This window comes from Oncorhynchus clarkii, unplaced genomic scaffold (genome assembly GCF_045791955.1).
Source record: "Oncorhynchus clarkii lewisi isolate Uvic-CL-2024 unplaced genomic scaffold, UVic_Ocla_1.0 unplaced_contig_11375_pilon_pilon, whole genome shotgun sequence".
In the NCBI taxonomy this organism is placed as follows: Eukaryota; Metazoa; Chordata; class Actinopteri; order Salmoniformes; family Salmonidae; genus Oncorhynchus; species Oncorhynchus clarkii.
This window is the reverse complement of record NW_027257983.1, coordinates 70725-90000: the sequence shown is the minus strand read 5'-3', so window position 1 is coordinate 90000 and position 19276 is coordinate 70725. Positions and strand designations below refer to the sequence as shown.

Genomic DNA, 19276 nt, shown 5'->3' with positions numbered 1-19276 from the left:
ACTACACTGCTAGAAACGGCCACTGGCCCGGACACACTGAGAGGAGAGGAAACGTGATTCGTTCTAGCTTTAGAAACGTGCTCAGGGCCTAATCCGCCGTTAAACTCACCGTGAGAATGTCTGTCGTTTCACATAACGGCGTGTGAGAGGGGACAAGTCTGTACCGGGCCTGTGACACGGTAGACCTTGGGGGTATTACATGGTTTAACCGGGGGTGTGGGGGGGTATTATTCGGTGTGATTATTAGACTAAAGCAACAAGGTGATATAGGAGACAGGACCGTAACAATCTGCGCTTTGGGTGGTCGAGTTAAATACACTGAAAATGTCAAACAAAACATTGTAGTTATCCTGTTTAAAAGAACCTTTATATACAGGACATATAACATATAAAATAACGTTATTATATAAATAATGTATATATATATATATATATATATATATATATATATATATATATATATATATATATATATCACTATTAGACTACAATATGCATTAGCCTACGTTACTATCATTGATAGCGCCGCGCCGTTGTTTGGTCTCTGCGGTGATATTACTGCTATGACTTGGTTATGTAACGTTGTTGTTGTTTTTTGTTGTGGATTTTTAGGTGGATTCAAGGATTTCCTGTCCTATAGGTCAAGTAGCTACAGCAGCTAGTTCTGTGAGCTCAAAAAAAAAGAACAGAAAAGGCCTCGGTCATATTTAACCCCTTCTTAGATCTGTGAAACTGGAGAGGGGGTGAGGGGAGGGGGGGTTATAGCCTTTTACCCGAGAGAAAGGAGAGAGTAAAAGAAGGGGGTGACGGGGGTGGGGGGGTGGGGGGGGGGGTGACAAGTGAAAGAGAGAGGAGAGAGACCCCATGACCTCTGCTGCTACTGCCCGCCATGTCACAGAACAGAGACCAAGTTCCTCCGCCGTGCGTCTCTTCCCCTGCACAACCCACAGCCGGTGTTCATAGCCGCCTCGTAACCCTCTAATGCTGCCCCTTCAACTTTGCCTTCGACAGTATAGCGTGTCCCTGTGGCCGGTTATGAGCCGGTGTTAGCGGTGTGAGCGGCGTTAGCGGTGTGAGCGGTGTGAGCGGTGTTAGCGGTGTGAGGAGCATCGGAACACGGCGGGTCAAGTTCAGTGTTTTTAAGTTCTGCTTTGTTACCACTGGCCCCGGATGTGACTGGGGGCTCTTTCAGCACCTCCTTCCTCCCTCCCCTTCCACCCTCCTCCTCCCCTCACCCTCACCCCACCCCCACCCTCCCATCATCCAGGGTTATTGATAAAAGACTAAAACAGGAAGCAGAAAACACACACCGTGCACTAATACACACGTCAGTACACACACACACACACACACACACACACCATGATGCACTAATACACACATCACTATACACACACAGACACAAATCTCCAGCCAAATTCTTGATCAAAGTTGGTTGAAAATATAAAGATGCTTAAGTGTTCCTTCTATTTGGACAACACAAGTTGAAGCCTCTGCATGTGGCATCTCGTCTAGATTAATAGGCTACAGAGGAAAGAGCAGGCATCTCTACAGCGGTATTAACCTTTGGGCACTCTTGTGTTTAAATATCGGTTGACGGAGAGAAGGGGGCAGGCAGCGCTTGGTAAACGGTACTTACTGTGCATCGCAGCGAACGGGTCGTGTTTACAGTGAATCTCCATCGTAGCTGGCTCTCACGGCTGGGGGATGGAGGCCCCTACGGTATGAACGTCTTCACGAGGCCCACCGGGTGCGCCCTTCTCTCTTGCGCTCACAACCCCAGAGATGATGGATGCGTTTCAAAAACCCCAAAACACCAAGAAACCGTTAAGCCACGAAGAGACTGGTCCCTCCAAAATAAAAAATAAAAAATGTTATATTTTTTTTTTAAATATAATATTATAATTTTTTTTTAAGCTAACGAATAATACAAGAAAAAATAAATGTTGTTTAAAAAAAAAATAGAGAGTTTGTAACTGATAATAATTGTGTAAGAATATAATCAGAATTCAAATGACTCGGGTTCCTTCATTGGGAGTTCAGCGGGGTTACTCATTCTAACTATCCGGCTTAGGTGCCTCCACGGCCGGCGGAGAAAACACATCAAATCTCGGTCCCAATCCCTTCAACAGGACATTTCTGATTGAAAGACGAGTAAGTCCAACAAAAATAATTGAATAACGTGACAGTTATTATAGAAAAAAATTAGACCGAGACCGAAACGTGTTAGTCTATTGCACTCCCCTCGTAACGGAATCTCGGTCGCCTTCTCGGTCCGTTGGTCCTGACCCCTGAACTGTGACTGAACCGGAGAGAAGCTGCTGTCATTCACACGGTGAACACACGGTAAACGCTGCTCCCTCTCACCGGTCTGACTCGAGCCCCTCGTTAGAATCCTTCTTGCCCCCGGTGGGAGAACAATTCGTTAGAAATCCCCGGTATGTTGAGTGTCCAGTTGATTCATCGGCTACAACATCGCTCCAGCAGTGACCGTTGGGAAAACAACGTTACTCTTCTCCTCAAATCCTCCGGTTCCAGAAACACTTATTAAACTCCATCACTGTTGTCGTGGCTTCCGTGAAAGCGCGCTGGGGGGGAGAAACTAAGAGGCACATTTTAGAGAGAGATCAAATTGAAAAGTTTTTTAAAAACGAAAATGAGAGATGGGCACGAAGCAAGTGAAGTTAAATGGCTCATTATGTGAAGCTGCTGTGAAGGGTGTGAATCAGTTGGCTCGTTTTGTCGCTCTTCAAACACACACTGTCACACGTAAAATCCCAGGGATGAGTGTGTGTGTGTGTGTGTGTGTGTCTGTACAGGAATGTCGCTGTGTGTGGAACAGGGGGAGAGAAAAAAAAAACAGTATTGTTCCTCGCGTAAACGTTCCCACCGTGAGCTCTATTCGGTTAAGAAGGTTGAGAGGCTCGCTGCAGCGTGAGGAGCCCACGATTTGCGCACGCCGAGTTTCAGGACCTGCTCTGGTGTGGACAGCGCCCGCGCGCCAGCCAACCTGGTCCTTACCACACCCTGTCAATCAAACCCTTCAACGAGCCAATCACGGGCCTGTGCACGCTCTGACGTCACGCCCGGCTCCCTGATAGGATCAGGCGGGGGGGGGGGGGGGGGGGGCAACCGCTGATTGGTCGGTCCGAATCCTGCGGGGTGAACGACTCGCTGTTCGAATTGTCCCATAGACCAATAGGCGGCCTCGCATTGCGGCGGGGGTTCTAGACAGTGGGTGATTTTACGTTTTAATTTCAATTACCAAGGTTAAGAACTACTGCCTTTAGAACCGTTTTGAAGTAAATTTATTCCTGTCAATATAAACCGGTAAATTAATTGAGTATTACTAAAAAAAAAAGAAGAGAGACTTAGTTGTAGCTAGGCCTATAATGAAAATAGCCTATAAAAATACTATTGAATTAAAAACCCGGGAGTGGTTATATGGGCCTATCCGTTCTCCTCAGACCTTCTCATTGGAAGAAAATAGATGCAAAACGAAAAGAAGACAATAAATGGTATTTGGGAAGTCATGTCATTAACAAAACTCAGTATAAACCAATGGAGAGAAAACATCAACTAGAACACTGATGCATCTAGATATACTATTCTAGAATTAGAATAAATAAACTAGAACACTGATGCATATAGATCTACTATTCTAGAATTAGAATAAATAAACTAGAACGCTGATGCATCTAGATATACTATTCTAGAATTAGAACAAATAAACTAGAACACTGATGCATCTAGATATACTATTCTAGAATTAGAACAAATAAACTAGAACAATGATACATATATATATATATATACTATTCTAGAATTAGAACAAATAAACTAGAACACTGATGTATCTAGATATACTATTCTAGAATTAGAACAAATAAACTAGAACACTGATGCATCTAGATATACTATTCTAGAATTAGAACAAATAAACTAGAACGCTGATGCATCTAGATATACTATTCTAGAATTAGAACAAATAAACTAGAACACTGATGCATCTAGATATACTATTCTAGAATTAGAACAAATAAACTAGAACACTGATGCATCTAGATATACTATTCTAGAATTAGAACAAATAAACTAGAACACTGATGCATCTAGATATACTATTCTAGAATTAGAACAATCACATGTCACATTAGAAAGTCTGTCTGTTTGTGTCTCGGCCTGTCAGTCAGTCAGCCAGTCAGTCAGTCAGTCAGTCAGTCAGCCAGTCAGTCAGTCAGCCAGTCAGTCAGTCAGTCAGTCAGTCAGTCAGTCAGTCAGTCAGCCAGTCACATGTCAGTCAGACAGTCAGTCACATGGCAGTCAGTCAGCCAGTCAGTCAGTCAGTCAGACAGTCAGTCACATGGCAGTCCAGTCAGTCAGCCAGTCAGTCAGTCAGTCAGTCAGTCAGTCAGTCAGTCAGACAGTCAGTCACATGGCAGTCAGTCAGTCAGCCAGTCAGCCAGTCAGTCAGTCAGTCAGTCAGCCAGTCAGCCAGTCAGCCAGTCAGTCAGTCAGTCAGTGTTACTTCGTCTTGTTCCTCCTCCTCATCAACAAACAAACACACCGTTTCTCGCTCCAAATGTTACAATGTTCGCTCGAAGCCAAGGAAGGAAGGAAGGCCGGGCGCTATATGAAACATGCAACTCTTCTCATTAGGCTAATGGAATTGATTGGCAAAGAGAGAGAGAGAGAGAGTGTAGCTAATGAAAAGCAACCGTCGTTCATATTCTAGTTCAGCAAACCTGAACAGGATTCACTACATACAAGTCCCACCTGAGTTATACGAGAGAAACATTTCACCCCTGAAATATTCACCGCGCAGATCGCCTAAAGCGTCAAACAAAATGAAACACCGTTATTTTCTCCTCCTCGACATTCATTCATTTCCCCCCACAGCTTTGTTGTCATCTAGCTATATTCATATCCAGTCGTCTTTCCCTCCATTAATCCATTCCTCCCCATACATCTACTACACGCTGTAACGCAACAGCGTTACAGGTTTATAAGTCCAAATACCTTCCACGGCTATCCTATACAAGGCTCATAGCTAATAATAGACGAAATTATTTATTTAACCTAACTAGGCAAGTCAGTTAAGAACGAATTCTTATTTACAATTACGGCCTACCCCGGCCAACGCTGGGCCAATTGTGCGCCGGCCTATGGTACTCCCAATCACGGCACGATGCGATTCAGCCTGGATTCGAACCAGTGGACGTAGTGTCGCCACTTGCAGATTTCATAATAATGATAGCAACAATTAGTTTATAACTATTCAATAGATAGTGTAACGATTATAAACAGTATATTTTGTGTATCGTTTAACGTTTTAAACTAGTCGTTCTTCTTCTACTGTTTTACACATGGTTTAATGTTTTAAACTAGTCATTCTTCTTCTACTGTTTTACACATGGTTTAACGTTTTAAACTAGTCGTTCTTCTTCTACTGTTTTACACATGGTTTAATGTTTTAAACTAGTCATTCTTCTTCTACTGTTTTACACATGGTTTAATGTTTTAAACTAGTCGTTCTTCTTCTACTGTTTTACACATGGTTTAATGTTTTAAACCAGTCATTCTTCTTCTACTGTTTTACACATGGTTTAATGTTTTAAACTAGTCATTCTTCTTCTACTGTTTTACACATTGTTTAACGTTTTAAACTAGTCATTCTTCTTCTACTGTTTTACACATGCGTTTCATCTTTAACTAAAGGGGATATCTGCAGTTCCTACGTACATTTTATGACTTTTGATTTAATGATATGAACCTATTGTCTCTTGAAGACGACACCTGTCTTAGCCCATCAGAACCCAACATATCAGCTGGTTTTTCCCCCGTTGTTTCTAAACAATGTAATTGTAAACAAACGGCGTATAGCCTCAAAACCGGATTTAAACCTCACGTGTTGATATCATGGACGGTCAGTCCTTGTAAATCCGTAGTTCTGTCTATGAAAATGAGCGGGTACATTTCTCCAGTCCCATCTCTTACCCCCTTTTTTTTTTTACCCGAAACGGGAGGGGAATTCGATTTGTTATTGTTTCAACTGCCGATTGACAACCTTAACATTTATCTAATGCTTTATTATAAATTAATTATATAATTTAAAAAAAAAACTCTAATCCAACTGAATTTTAGATGACTGAATTATCTTGGTTAAGAAGACTGATTCATCAAATGTTTGGTCCCGGTTTAATTAAAAATAGGCCTACTGAGTTTGACCTAACTGTGACAACACGTGTACATGATAAAACTATTTCAACGTGTGTTTGATATGTAGTCTACACATTAAACAGTAGCCGAGGCTCCGTCTGTACGCTCTCCATCCCACTGCCATGTACGGTCGCGATCAACGAGGCCCCTGGCTGTTTGTGAAAAGGGTTGGATTACGAGAGGAAGTTCACAGTTACACCGCCAGGGGGCGACACAACTCATGTCCTCTCTGTCTCTCTCTCTCTCTCTCACACACACACACACACACACACACACACACACACACACACACACACACACACACACACACACGGCTTCCATCAGGGAAAGGTTTCTTTCTAGAACATTATAACAGAGATCAAAATTTGCATTTGATGTTGTAGGCGACTAAAATCTTCCATTTTAAAAAGGAAAATAGATTATCCACCGAGATGCAACAAGATATTAGAATGTCAGTCAGATATTTAGTTCAGATTTGTCTTGATCTTTCCATCTGAAACCAGGAAGGATCTTTATATAGTCTGAGAGGTATAGAGACAGAACACAGAGTCATCTGAAACCAGGAAGGACCTTTATATAGTCTGAGAGGTATAGAGACAGAACACAGAGTTTCCATCTGAAACCAGGAAGGATCTTTATATAGTCTGAGAGGTATAGAGACAGAACACAGAGTCATCTGAAACCAGGAAGGGCCTTTATATAGTCTGAGAGGTATAGAGACAGAACACAGAGTTTCCATCTGAAACCAGGAAGGATCTTTATATAGTCTGAGAGGTATAGAGACAGAACACAGAGTCATCTGAAACCAGGAAGGGCCTTTATATAGTCTGAGAGGTATAGAGACAGAACACAGAGTTTCCATCTGAAACCAGGAAGGATCTTTATATAGTCTGAGAGGTATAGAGACAGAACACAGAGTCATCTGAAACCAGGAAGGATCTTTATATAGTCTGAGAGGTATAGAGACAGAACACAGAGTCATCTGAAACCAGGAAGGGCCTTTATATAGTCTGAGAGGTATAGAGACAGAACACAGAGTCATCTGAAACCAGGAAGGATCTTTATATAGTCTGAGAGGTATAGAGACAGAACACAGAGTCATCTGAAACCAGGAAGGATCTTTATATAGTCTGAGAGGTATAGAGACAGAACACAGAGTCATCTGAAACCAGGAAGGGCCTTTATATAGTCTGAGAGGTATAGAGACAGAACACAGAGTTTCCATCTGAAACCAGGAAGGACCTTTATATAGTCTGAGAGGTATAGAGACAGAACACAGAGTTTCCATCTGAAACCAGGAAGGGCCTTTATATAGTCTGAGAGGTATAGAGACAGAACACAGAGTTTCCATCTGAAACCAGGAAGGATCTTTATATAGTCTGAGAGGTATAGAGACAGAACACAGAGTCATCTGAAACCAGGAAGGATCTTTATATAGTCTGAGAGGTATAGAGACAGAACACAGAGTCATCTGAAACCAGGAAGGGCCTTTATATAGTCTGAGAGGTATAGAGACAGAACACAGAGTCATCTGAAACCAGGAAGGATCTTTATATAGTCTGAGAGGTATAGAGACAGAACACAGAGTCATCTGAAACCAGGAAGGATCTTTATATAGTCTGAGAGGTATAGAGACAGAACACAGAGTCATCTGAAACCAGGAAGGGCCTTTATATAGTCTGAGAGGTATAGAGACAGAACACAGAGTTTCCATCTGAAACCAGGAAGGACCTTTATATAGTCTGAGAGGTATAGAGACAGAACACAGAGTTTCCATCTGAAACCAGGAAGGGCCTTTATATAGTCTGAGAGGTATAGAGACAGAACACAGAGTTTCCATCTGAAACCAGGAAGGATCTTTATATAGTCTGAGAGGTATAGAGACAGAACACAGAGTCATCTGAAACCAGGAAGGATCTTTATATAGTCTGAGAGGTATAGAGACAGAACACAGAGTTTCCATCTGAAACCAGGAAGGGCCTTTATATAGTCTGAGAGATATAGAGACAGAACACAGAGTCATCTGAAACCAGGAAGGATCTTTATATAGTCTGAGAGGTATAGAGACAGAACACAGAGTCATCTGAAACCAGGAAGGATCTTTATATAGTCTGAGAGGTATAGAGACAGAACACAGAGTCATCTGAAACCAGGAAGAACCTTTATATAGTCTGAGAGGTATAGAGACAGAACACAGAGTCATCTGAAACCAGGAAGGACCTTTATATAGTCTGAGAGGTATAGAGACAGAACACAGAGTCATCTGAAACCAGGAAGGGCCTTTATATAGTCTGAGAGGTATAGAGACAGAACACAGAGTTTCCATCTGAAACCAGGAAGGACCTTTATATAGTCTGAGAGGTATAGAGACAGAACACAGAGTTTCCATCTGAAACCAGGAAGGGCCTTTATATAGTCTGAGAGGTATAGAGACAGAACACAGAGTTTCCATCTGAAACCAGGAAGGGCCTTTATATAGTCTGAGAGGTATAGAGACAGAACACAGAGTTTCCATCTGAAACCAGGAAGGATCTTTATATAGTCTGAGAGGTATAGAGACAGAACACAGAGTCATCTGAAACCAGGAAGGATCTTTATATAGTCTGAGAGGTATAGAGACAGAACACAGAGTTTCCATCTGAAACCAGGAAGGGCCTTTATATAGTCTGAGAGATATAGAGACAGAACACAGAGTCATCTGAAACCAGGAAGGATCTTTATATAGTCTGAGAGGTATAGAGACAGAACACAGAGTCATCTGAAACCAGGAAGGATCTTTATATAGTCTGAGAGGTATAGAGACAGAACACAGAGTCATCTGAAACCAGGAAGAACCTTTATATAGTCTGAGAGGTATAGAGACAGAACACAGAGTCATCTGAAACCAGGAAGGACCTTTATATAGTCTGAGAGGTATAGAGACAGAACACAGAGTCATCTGAAACCAGGAAGGGCCTTTATATAGTCTGAGAGGTATAGAGACAGAACACAGAGTTTCCATCTGAAACCAGGAAGGACCTTTATATAGTCTGAGAGGTATAGAGACAGAACACAGAGTTTCCATCTGAAACCAGGAAGGGCCTTTATATAGTCTGAGAGGTATAGAGACAGAACACAGAGTTTCCATCTGAAACCAGGAAGGATCTTTATATAGTCTGAGAGGTATAGAGACAGAACACAGAGTCATCTGAAACCAGGAAGGATCTTTATATAGTCTGAGAGGTATAGAGACAGAACACAGAGTTTCCATCTGAAACCAGGAAGGGCCTTTATATAGTCTGAGAGGTATAGAGACAGAACACAGAGTCATCTGAAACCAGGAAGGGCCTTTATATAGTCTGAGAGGTATAGAGACAGAACACAGAGTCATCTGAAACCAGGAAGGACCTTTATATAGTCTGAGAGGTATAGAGACAGAACACAGAGTTTCCATCTGAAACCAGGAAGGGCCTTTATATAGTCTGAGAGGTATAGAGACAGAACACAGAGTCATCTGAAACCAGGAAGGGCCTTTATATAGTCTGAGAGGTATAGAGACAGAACACAGAGTCATCTGAAACCAGGAAGGATCTTTATATAGTCTGAGAGGTATAGAGACAGAACACAGAGTCATCTGAAACCAGGAAGGATCTTTATATAGTCTGAGAGGTATAGAGACAGAACACAGAGTCATCTGAAACCAGGAAGGGCCTTTATATAGTCTGAGAGGTATAGAGACAGAACACAGAGTTTCCATCTGAAACCAGGAAGGATCTTTATATAGTCTGAGAGGTATAGAGACAGAACACAGAGTCATCTGAAACCAGGAAGGACCTTTATATAGTCTGAGAGGTATAGAGACAGAACACAGAGTTTCCATCTGAAACCAGGAAGGACCTTTATATAGTCTGAGAGGTATAGAGACAGAACACAGAGTTTCCATCTGAAACCAGGAAGGGCCTTTATATAGTCTGAGAGGTATAGAGACAGAACACAGAGTTTCCATCTGAAACCAGGAAGTACCTTTATATAGTCTGAGAGGTATAGAGACAGAACACAGAGTTTCCATCTGAAACCAGGAAGGGCCTTTATATAGTCTGAGAGGTATAGAGACAGAACACAGAGTCATCTGAAACCAGGAAGAACCTTTATATAGTCTGAGAGGTATAGAGACAGAACACAGAGTCATCTGAAACCAGGAAGGACCTTTATATAGTCTGAGAGGTATAGAGACAGAACACAGAGTTTCCATCTGAAACCAGGAAGTACCTTTATATAGTCTGAGAGGTATAGAGACAGAACACAGAGTTTCCATCTGAAACCAGCAAGGGCCTTTATATAGTCTGAGAGGTATAGAGACAGAACACAGAGTTTCCATCTGAAACCAGGAAGAACCTTTATATAGTCTGAGAGGTATAGAGACAGAACACAGAGTTTCCATCTGAAACCAGGAAGGACCTTTATATAGTCTGAGAGGTATAGCGACAGAACACAGAGTTTCCATCTGAAACCAGGAAGGACCTTTATATAGTCTGAGAGGTATAGAGACAGAACACAGAGTCATCTGAAACCAGGAAGGGCCTTTATATAGTCTGAGAGGTATAGAGACAGAACACAGAGTCATCTGAAACCAGGAAGTACCTTTATATAGTCTGAGAGGTATAGAGACAGAACACAGAATTTCCATCTGAAACCAGGAAGGACCTTTATATAGTCTGAGAGGTATAGAGACAGAACACAGAGTTTCCATCTGAAACCAGGAAGTACCTTTATATAGTCTGAGAGGTATAGAGACAGAACACAGAGTCACCTGAAACCAGGAAGGGCCTTTATATAGTCTGAGAGGTATAGAGACAGAACACAGAGTTTCCCTGAAACCAGGAAGGACCTTTATATAGTCTGAGAGGTATAGAGACAGAACACAGAGTTTCCATCTGAAACCAGGAAGGACCTTTATATAGTCTGAGAGGTATAGAGACAGAACACAGAGTTTCCATCTGAAACCAGGAAGTACCTTTATATAGTCTGAGAGGTATAGAGACAGAACACAGAGTCATCTGAAACCAGGAAGGGCCTTTATATAGTCTGAGAGGTATAGAGACAGAACACAGAGTTTCCATCTGAAACCAGGAAGTACCTTTATATAGTCTGAGAGGTATAGAGACAGAACACAGAGTTTCCATCTGAAACCAGGAAGGACCTTTATATAGTCTGAGAGGTATAGAGACAGAACACAGAGTCATCTGAAACCAGGAAGGACCTTTATATAGTCTGAGAGGTATAGAGACAGAACACAGAGTCATCTGAAACCAGGAAGAACCTTTATATAGTCTGAGAGGTATAGAGACAGAACACAGAGTTTCCATCTGAAACCAGGAAGGATCTTTATATAGTCTGAGAGGTATAGAGACAGAACACAGAGTCATCTGAAACCAGGAAGGGCCTTTATATAGTCTGAGAGGTATAGAGACAGAACACAGAGTCATCTGAAACCAGGAAGGGCCTTTATATAGTCTGAGAGGTATAGAGACAGAACACAGAGTCATCTGAAACCAGGAAGGATCTTTATATAGTCTGAGAGGTATAGAGACAGAACACAGAGTTTCCATCTGAAACCAGGAAGGGCCTTTATATAGTCTGAGAGGTATAGAGACAGAACACAGAGTTTCCATCTGAAACCAGGAAGGATCTTTATATAGTCTGAGAGGTATATAGACAGAACACAGAGTCATCTGAAACCAGGAAGGATCTTTATATAGTCTGAGAGGTATAGAGACAGAACACAGAGTCATCTGAAACCAGGAAGGGCCTTTATATAGTCTGAGAGGTATAGAGACAGAACACAGAGTCATCTGAAACCAGGAAGGACCTTTATATAGTCTGAGAGGTATAGAGACAGAACACAGAGTTTCCATCTGAAACCAGGAAGGACCTTTATATAGTCTGAGAGGTATAGAGACAGAACACAGAGTTTCCATCTGAAACCAGGAAGGGCCTTTATATAGTCTGAGAGGTATAGAGACAGATCACAGAGTTTCCATCTGAAACCAGGAAGTACCTTTATATAGTCTGAGAGGTATAGAGACAGAACACAGAGTTTCCATCTGAAACCAGGAAGGGCCTTTATATAGTCTGAGAGGTATAGAGACAGAACACAGAGTCATCTGAAACCAGGAAGAACCTTTATATAGTCTGAGAGGTATAGAGACAGAACACAGAGTCATCTGAAACCAGGAAGGACCTTTATATAGTCTGAGAGGTATAGAGACAGAACACAGAGTTTCCATCTGAAACCAGGAAGTACCTTTATATAGTCTGAGAGGTATAGAGACAGAACACAGAGTTTCCATCTGAAACCAGGAAGGGCCTTTATATAGTCTGAGAGGTATAGAGACAGAACACAGAGTTTCCATCTGAAACCAGGAAGAACCTTTATATAGTCTGAGAGGTATAGAGACAGAACACAGAGTTTCCATCTGAAACCAGGAAGGACCTTTATATAGTCTGAGAGGTATAGAGACAGAACACAGAGTTTCCATCTGAAACCAGGAAGGACCTTTATATAGTCTGAGAGGTATAGAGACAGAACACAGAGTCATCTGAAACCAGGAAGAACCTTTATATAGTCTGAGAGGTATAGAGACAGAACACAGAGTCATCTGAAACCAGGAAGGACCTTTATATAGTCTGAGAGGTATAGAGACAGAACACAGAGTTTCCATCTGAAACCAGGAAGTACCTTTATATAGTCTGAGAGGTATAGAGACAGAACACAGAGTTTCCATCTGAAACCAGGAAGAACCTTTATATAGTCTGAGAGGTATAGAGACAGAACACAGAGTCATCTGAAACCAGGAAGGACCTTTATATAGTCTGAGAGGTATAGAGACAGAACACAGAGTCATCTGAAACCAGGAAGTACCTTTATATAGTCTGAGAGGTATAGAGACAGAACACAGAGTTTCCATCTGAAACCAGGAAGGACCTTTATATAGTCTGAGAGGTATAGAGACAGAACAGAGAGTCATCTGAAACCAGGAAGTACCTTTATATAGTCTGAGAGGTATAGAGACAGAACACAGAGTTTCCATCTGAAACCAGGAAGTACCTTTATATAGTCTGAGAGGTATAGAGACAGAACACAGAGTCATCTGAAACCAGGAAGGGCCTTTATATAGTCTGAGAGGTATAGAGACAGAACACAGAGTTTCCATCTGAAACCAGGAAGGACCTTTATATAGTCTGAGAGGTATAGAGACAGAACACAGAGTTTCCATCTGAAACCAGGAAGGACCTTTATATAGTCTGAGAGGTATAGAGACAGAACACAGAGTTTCCATCTGAAACCAGGAAGTACCTTTATATAGTCTGAGAGGTATAGAGACAGAACACAGAGTCATCTGAAACCAGGAAGGGCCTTTATATAGTCTGAGAGGTATAGAGACAGAACACAGAGTTTCCATCTGAAACCAGGAAGTACCTTTATATAGTCTGAGAGGTATAGAGACAGAACACAGAGTTTCCATCTGAAACCAGGAAGGACCTTTATATAGTCTGAGAGGTATAGAGACAGAACACAGAGTCATCTGAAACCAGGAAGTACCTTTATATAGTCTGAGAGGTATAGAGACAGAACACAGAGTCATCTGAAACCAGGAAGAACCTTTATATGGTCTGAGAGGTATAGAGACAGAACACAGAGTTTCCATCTGAAACCAGGAAGGACCTTTATATAGTCTGAGAGGTATAGAGACAGAACACAGAGTTTCCATCTGAAACCAGGAAGTACCTTTATATAGTCTGAGAGGTATAGAGACAGAACACAGAGTTTCCATCTGAAACCAGGAAGGACCTTTATATAGTCTGAGAGGTATAGAGACAGAACACAGAGTCATCTGAAACCAGGAAGGGCCTTTATATAGTCTGAGAGGTATAGAGACAGAACACAGAGTCATCTGAAACCAGGAAGGGCCTTTATATAGTCTGAGAGGTATAGAGACAGAACACAGAGTCATCTGAAACCAGGAAGTACCTTTATATAGTCTGAGAGGTATAGAGACAGAACACAGAGTCATCTGAAACCAGGAAGAACCTTTATATAGTCTGAGAGGTATAGAGACAGAACACAGAGTTTCCATCTGAAACCAGGAAGGACCTTTATATAGTCTGAGAGGTATAGAGACAGAACACAGAGTTTCCATCTGAAACCAGGAAGGACCTTTATATAGTCTGAGAGGTATAGAGACAGAACACAGAGTTTCCATCTGAAACCAGGAAGGGCCTTTATATAGTCTGAGAGGTATAGAGACAGAACACAGAGTTTCCATCTGAAACCAGGAAGTACCTTTATATAGTCTGAGAGGTATAGAGACAGAACACAGAGTTTCCATCTGAAACCAGGAAGTACCTTTATATAGTCTGAGAGGTATAGAGACAGAACACAGAGTCATCTGAAACCAGGAAGGGCCTTTATATAGTCTGAGAGGTATAGAGACAGAACACAGAGTTTCCATCTGAAACCAGGAAGGACCTTTATATAGTCTGAGAGGTATAGAGACAGAACACAGAGTTTCCATCTGAAACCAGGAAGTACCTTTATATAGTCTGAGAGGTATAGAGACAGAACACAGAGTCATCTGAAACCAGGAAGGGCCTTTATATAGTCTGAGAGGTATAGAGACAGAACACAGAGTTTCCATCTGAAACCAGGAAGTACCTTTATATAGTCTGAGAGGTATAGAGACAGAACACAGAGTTTCCATCTGAAACCAGGAAGGACCTTTATATAGTCTGAGAGGTATAGAGACAGAACACAGAGTCATCTGAAACCAGGAAGGACCTTTATATAGTCTGAGAGGTATAGAGACAGAACACAGAGTCATCTGAAACCAGGAAGAACCTTTATATAGTCTGAGAGGTATAGAGACAGAACACAGAGTTTCCATCTGAAACCAGGAAGGACCTTTATATAGTCTGAGAGGTATAGAGACAGAACACAGAGTTTCCATCTGAAACCAGGAATGACCTTTATATAGTCTGAGAGGTATAGAGACAGAACACAGAGTTTCCATCTGAAACCAGGAAGGACCTTTATATAGTCTGAGAGGTATAGAGACAGAACACAGAGTCATCTGAAACCAGGAAGGGCCTTTATATAGTCTGAGAGGTATAGAGACAGAACACAGAGTCATCTGAAACCAGGAAGGGCCTTTATATAGTCTGAGAGGTATAGAGACAGAACACAGAGTCATCTGAAACCAGGAAGTACCTTTATATAGTCTGAGAGGTATAGAGACAGAACACAGAGTCATCTGAAACCAGGAAGAACCTTTATATAGTCTGAGAGGTATAGAGACAGAACACAGAGTTTCCATCTGAAACCAGGAAGGGCCTTTATATAGTCTGAGAGGTATAGAGACAGAACACAGAGTCATCTGAAACCAGGAAGAACCTTTATATAGTCTGAGAGGTATAGAGACAGAACACAGAGTCATCTGAAACCAGGAAGGACCTTTATATAGTCTGAGAGGTATAGAGACAGAACACAGAGTTTCCATCTGAAACCAGGAAGTTCCTTTATATAGTCTGAGCGAAAACAAGAAGCAAGAGTGAAAGAAAGAAAAGCTGTAAATTTAAAACCATCTCAAAACCAGTTTTCCAGTCTGACTATTTCTTTGTGGCCCTCTCTGATTTCAGTCCTCTATGTATTGAAGAAGCAGACCTTTATATAGTCTGAGAGGTATAGAGACAGAACACAGAGTTTCCATCTGAAACCAGGAAGGACCTTTATATAGTCTGAGAGGTATAGAGACAGAACACAGAGTTTCCATCTGAAACCAGGAAGGGCCTTTATATAGTCTGAGAGGTATAGAGACAGAACACAGAGTTTCCATCTGAAACCAGGAAGTACCTTTATATAGTCTGAGAGGTATAGAGACAGAACACAGAGTTTCCATCTGAAACCAGGAAGGGCCTTTATATAGTCTGAGAGGTATAGAGACAGAACACAGAGTCATCTGAAACCAGGAAGAACCTTTATATAGTCTGAGAGGTATAGAGACAGAACACAGAGTCATCTGAAACCAGGAAGGACCTTTATATAGTCTGAGAGGTATAGAGACAGAACACAGAGTTTCCATCTGAAACCAGGAAGTTCCTTTATATAGTCTGAGAGGTATAGAGACAGAACACAGAGTTTCCATCTGAAACCAGGAAGGGCCTTTATATAGTCTGAGAGGTATAGAGACAGAACACAGAGTTTCCATCTGAAACCAGGAAGAACCTTTATATAGTCTGAGAGGTATAGAGACAGAACACAGAGTTTCCATCTGAAACCAGGAAGGACCTTTATATAGTCTGAGAGGTATAGAGACAGAACACAGAGTTTCCATCTGAAACCAAGAAGGACCTTTATATAGTCTGAGAGGTATAGAGACAGAACACAGAGTCATCTGAAACCAGGAAGAACCTTTATATAGTCTGAGAGGTATAGAGACAGAACACAGAGTCATCTGAAACCAGGAAGGACCTTTATATAGTCTGAGAGGTATAGAGACAGAACACAGAGTTTCCATCTGAAACCAGGAAGTACCTTTATATAGTCTGAGAGATATAGAGACAGAACACAGAGTTTCCATCTGAAACCAGGAAGAACCTTTATATAGTCTGAGAGGTATAGAGACAGAACACAGAGTCATCTGAAACCAGGAAGGACCTTTATATAGTCTGAGAGGTATAGAGACAGAACACAGAGTCATCTGAAACCAGGAAGTACCTTTATATAGTCTGAGAGGTATAGAGACAGAACACAGAGTTTCCATCTGAAACCAGGAAGGACCTTTATATAGTCTGAGAGGTATAGAGACAGAACACAGAGTTTCCATCTGAAACCAGGAAGGACCTTTATATAGTCTGAGAGGTATAGAGACAGAACACAGAGTTTCCATCTGAAACCAGGAAGGACCTTTATATAGTCTGAGAGGTATAGAGACAGAACACAGAGTTTCCATCTGAAACCAGGAAGTACCTTTATATAGTCTGAGAGGTATAGAGACAGAACACAGAGTCATCTGAAACCAGGAAGGACCTTTATATAGTCTGAGAGGTATAGAGACAGAACACAGAGTTTCCATCTGAAACCAGGAAGTACCTTTATATAGTCTGAGAGGTATAGAGACAGAACACAGAGTTTCCATCTGAAACCAGGAAGGACCTTTATATAGTCTGAGAGGTATAGAGACAGAACACAGAGTCATCTGAAACCAGGAAGGACCTTTATATAGTCTGAGAGGTATAGAGACAGAACACAAGAGTCATCTGAAACCAGGAAGAACCTTTATATAGTCTGAGAGGTATAGAGACAGAACACAGAGTTTCCATCTGAAACCAGGAAGGACCTTTATATAGTCTGAGAGGTATAGAGACAGAACACAGAGTTTCCATCTGAAACCAGGAAGGACCTTTATATAGTCTGAGAGGTATAGAGACAGAACACAGAGTTTCCATCTGAAACCAGGAAGGACCTTTATATAGTCTGAGAGGTATAGAGACAGAACACAGAGTCATCTGAAACCAGGAAGGGCCTTTATATAGTCTGAGAGGTATAGAGACAGAACACAGAGTCATCTGAAACCAGGAAGGGCCTTTATATAGTCTGAGAGGTATAGAGACAGAACACAGAGTCATCTGAAACCAGGAAGTACCTTTATATAGTCTGAGAGGTATAGAGACAGAACACAGAGTCATCTGAAACCAGGAAGTACCTTTATATAGTCTGAGAGGTATAGAGACAGAACACAGAGTCATCTGAAACCAGGAAGAACCTTTATATAGTCTGAGAGGTATAGAGACAGAACACAGAGTTTCCATCTGAAACCAGGAAGGGCCTTTATATAGTCTGAGAGGTATAGAGACAGAACACAGAGTTTCCATCTGAAACCAGGAAGGGCCTTTATATAGTCTGAGAGGTATAGAGACAGAACACAGAGTCATCTGAAACCAGGAAGGACCTTTATATAGTCTTTCTTTCTCTTCCTCTGTAATCCAGTCAACTGAACACAGAGTCACAGAGTCACCATGCAGTCAACTGAACACAGAGTCACCATGCAGTCAACTGAACACAGAGTCACCATGCAGTCACCTGAACACAGAGTCACCATGTAGTCACCTGAACACAGGGTCACCATGCAGTCACCTGAACACAGAGTCACCATGTAGTCAACTGAACACAGAGTCACCATGCAGTCAACTGAACACAGAGTCACAGAGTCACCATGCAGTCACCTGAACACAGAGTCACCATGCAGTCACCTGAACACAGAGTCACCATGCAGTCACCTGAACACAGAGTCACCATGTAGTCAACTGAACACAGAGTCACCATGCAGTCAACTGAACACAGAGTCACCATGCAGTCACCTGAACACAGAGTCACCATGCAGTCACCTGAACACAGAGTCACCATGTAGTCAACTGAACACAGAGTCACAGAGTAACCATGTAGTCAACTGAACACAGAGTCACAGAGTCACCATGTAGTCAACTGAACACAGAGTCACAGAGTCACCATGTAGTCACCTGAACACAGAGTTACAGAGTCACCATGCAGTCAGCTGAACACAGAGTCACCATGTAATCACCTGAACACAGAGTCACTATGCAGTCACCTGAACACAGAGTCACCATGCAGTCAACTGAACACAGAGTCACCATGTAATCACCTGAACACTGAGTCACCATGCATGCAGTCACCTGAACACCGAGTCACCATGCATGCAGTCACCTGAACACAGAGTCACCATGCAGTCATCTGAACACAGAGTCACCATGTAGTCACCTGAACACAGAGTCACTATGCAGTCACCTGAACACAGAGTCACCATGCAGTCATCTGAACACAGAGTCACCATGCAGTCAACTGAACACAGAGGCACTATGCAGTCACCTGAACACAGAGTCACCATGCAGTCAACTGAACACAGAGTCACAGAGTCACCATGCAGTCAAATGAACACAGAGTCACCATGTAATCACCTGAACACAGAGTCACCATGCAGTCACCTGAACACAGAGTCACCAT

At 42.0% G+C, this 19276-nt stretch overlaps 1 protein-coding gene across 2 annotated transcripts in view; it reads right to left on the bottom strand.

Annotated features, from left to right (window-relative positions):
- LOC139394397 (paired box protein Pax-5-like) overlaps positions 1–19276 on the bottom strand; it is a 124297-nt gene that overhangs the window by 88432 nt on the left and 16589 nt on the right. The window contains exon 1 of one of the 2 annotated variants that reach the window (XM_071142452.1): positions 1640–1768. The exons of the other annotated variant lie outside the window; for it this stretch is intronic. Coding sequence (XP_070998553.1) covers positions 1640–1682 — 43 coding nt within the window. The 5' untranslated portion in view covers positions 1683–1768. Of the gene's footprint in view, positions 1–1639; positions 1769–19276 lie in introns of those variants that run through there. 2 annotated transcript variants of the gene reach the window in all.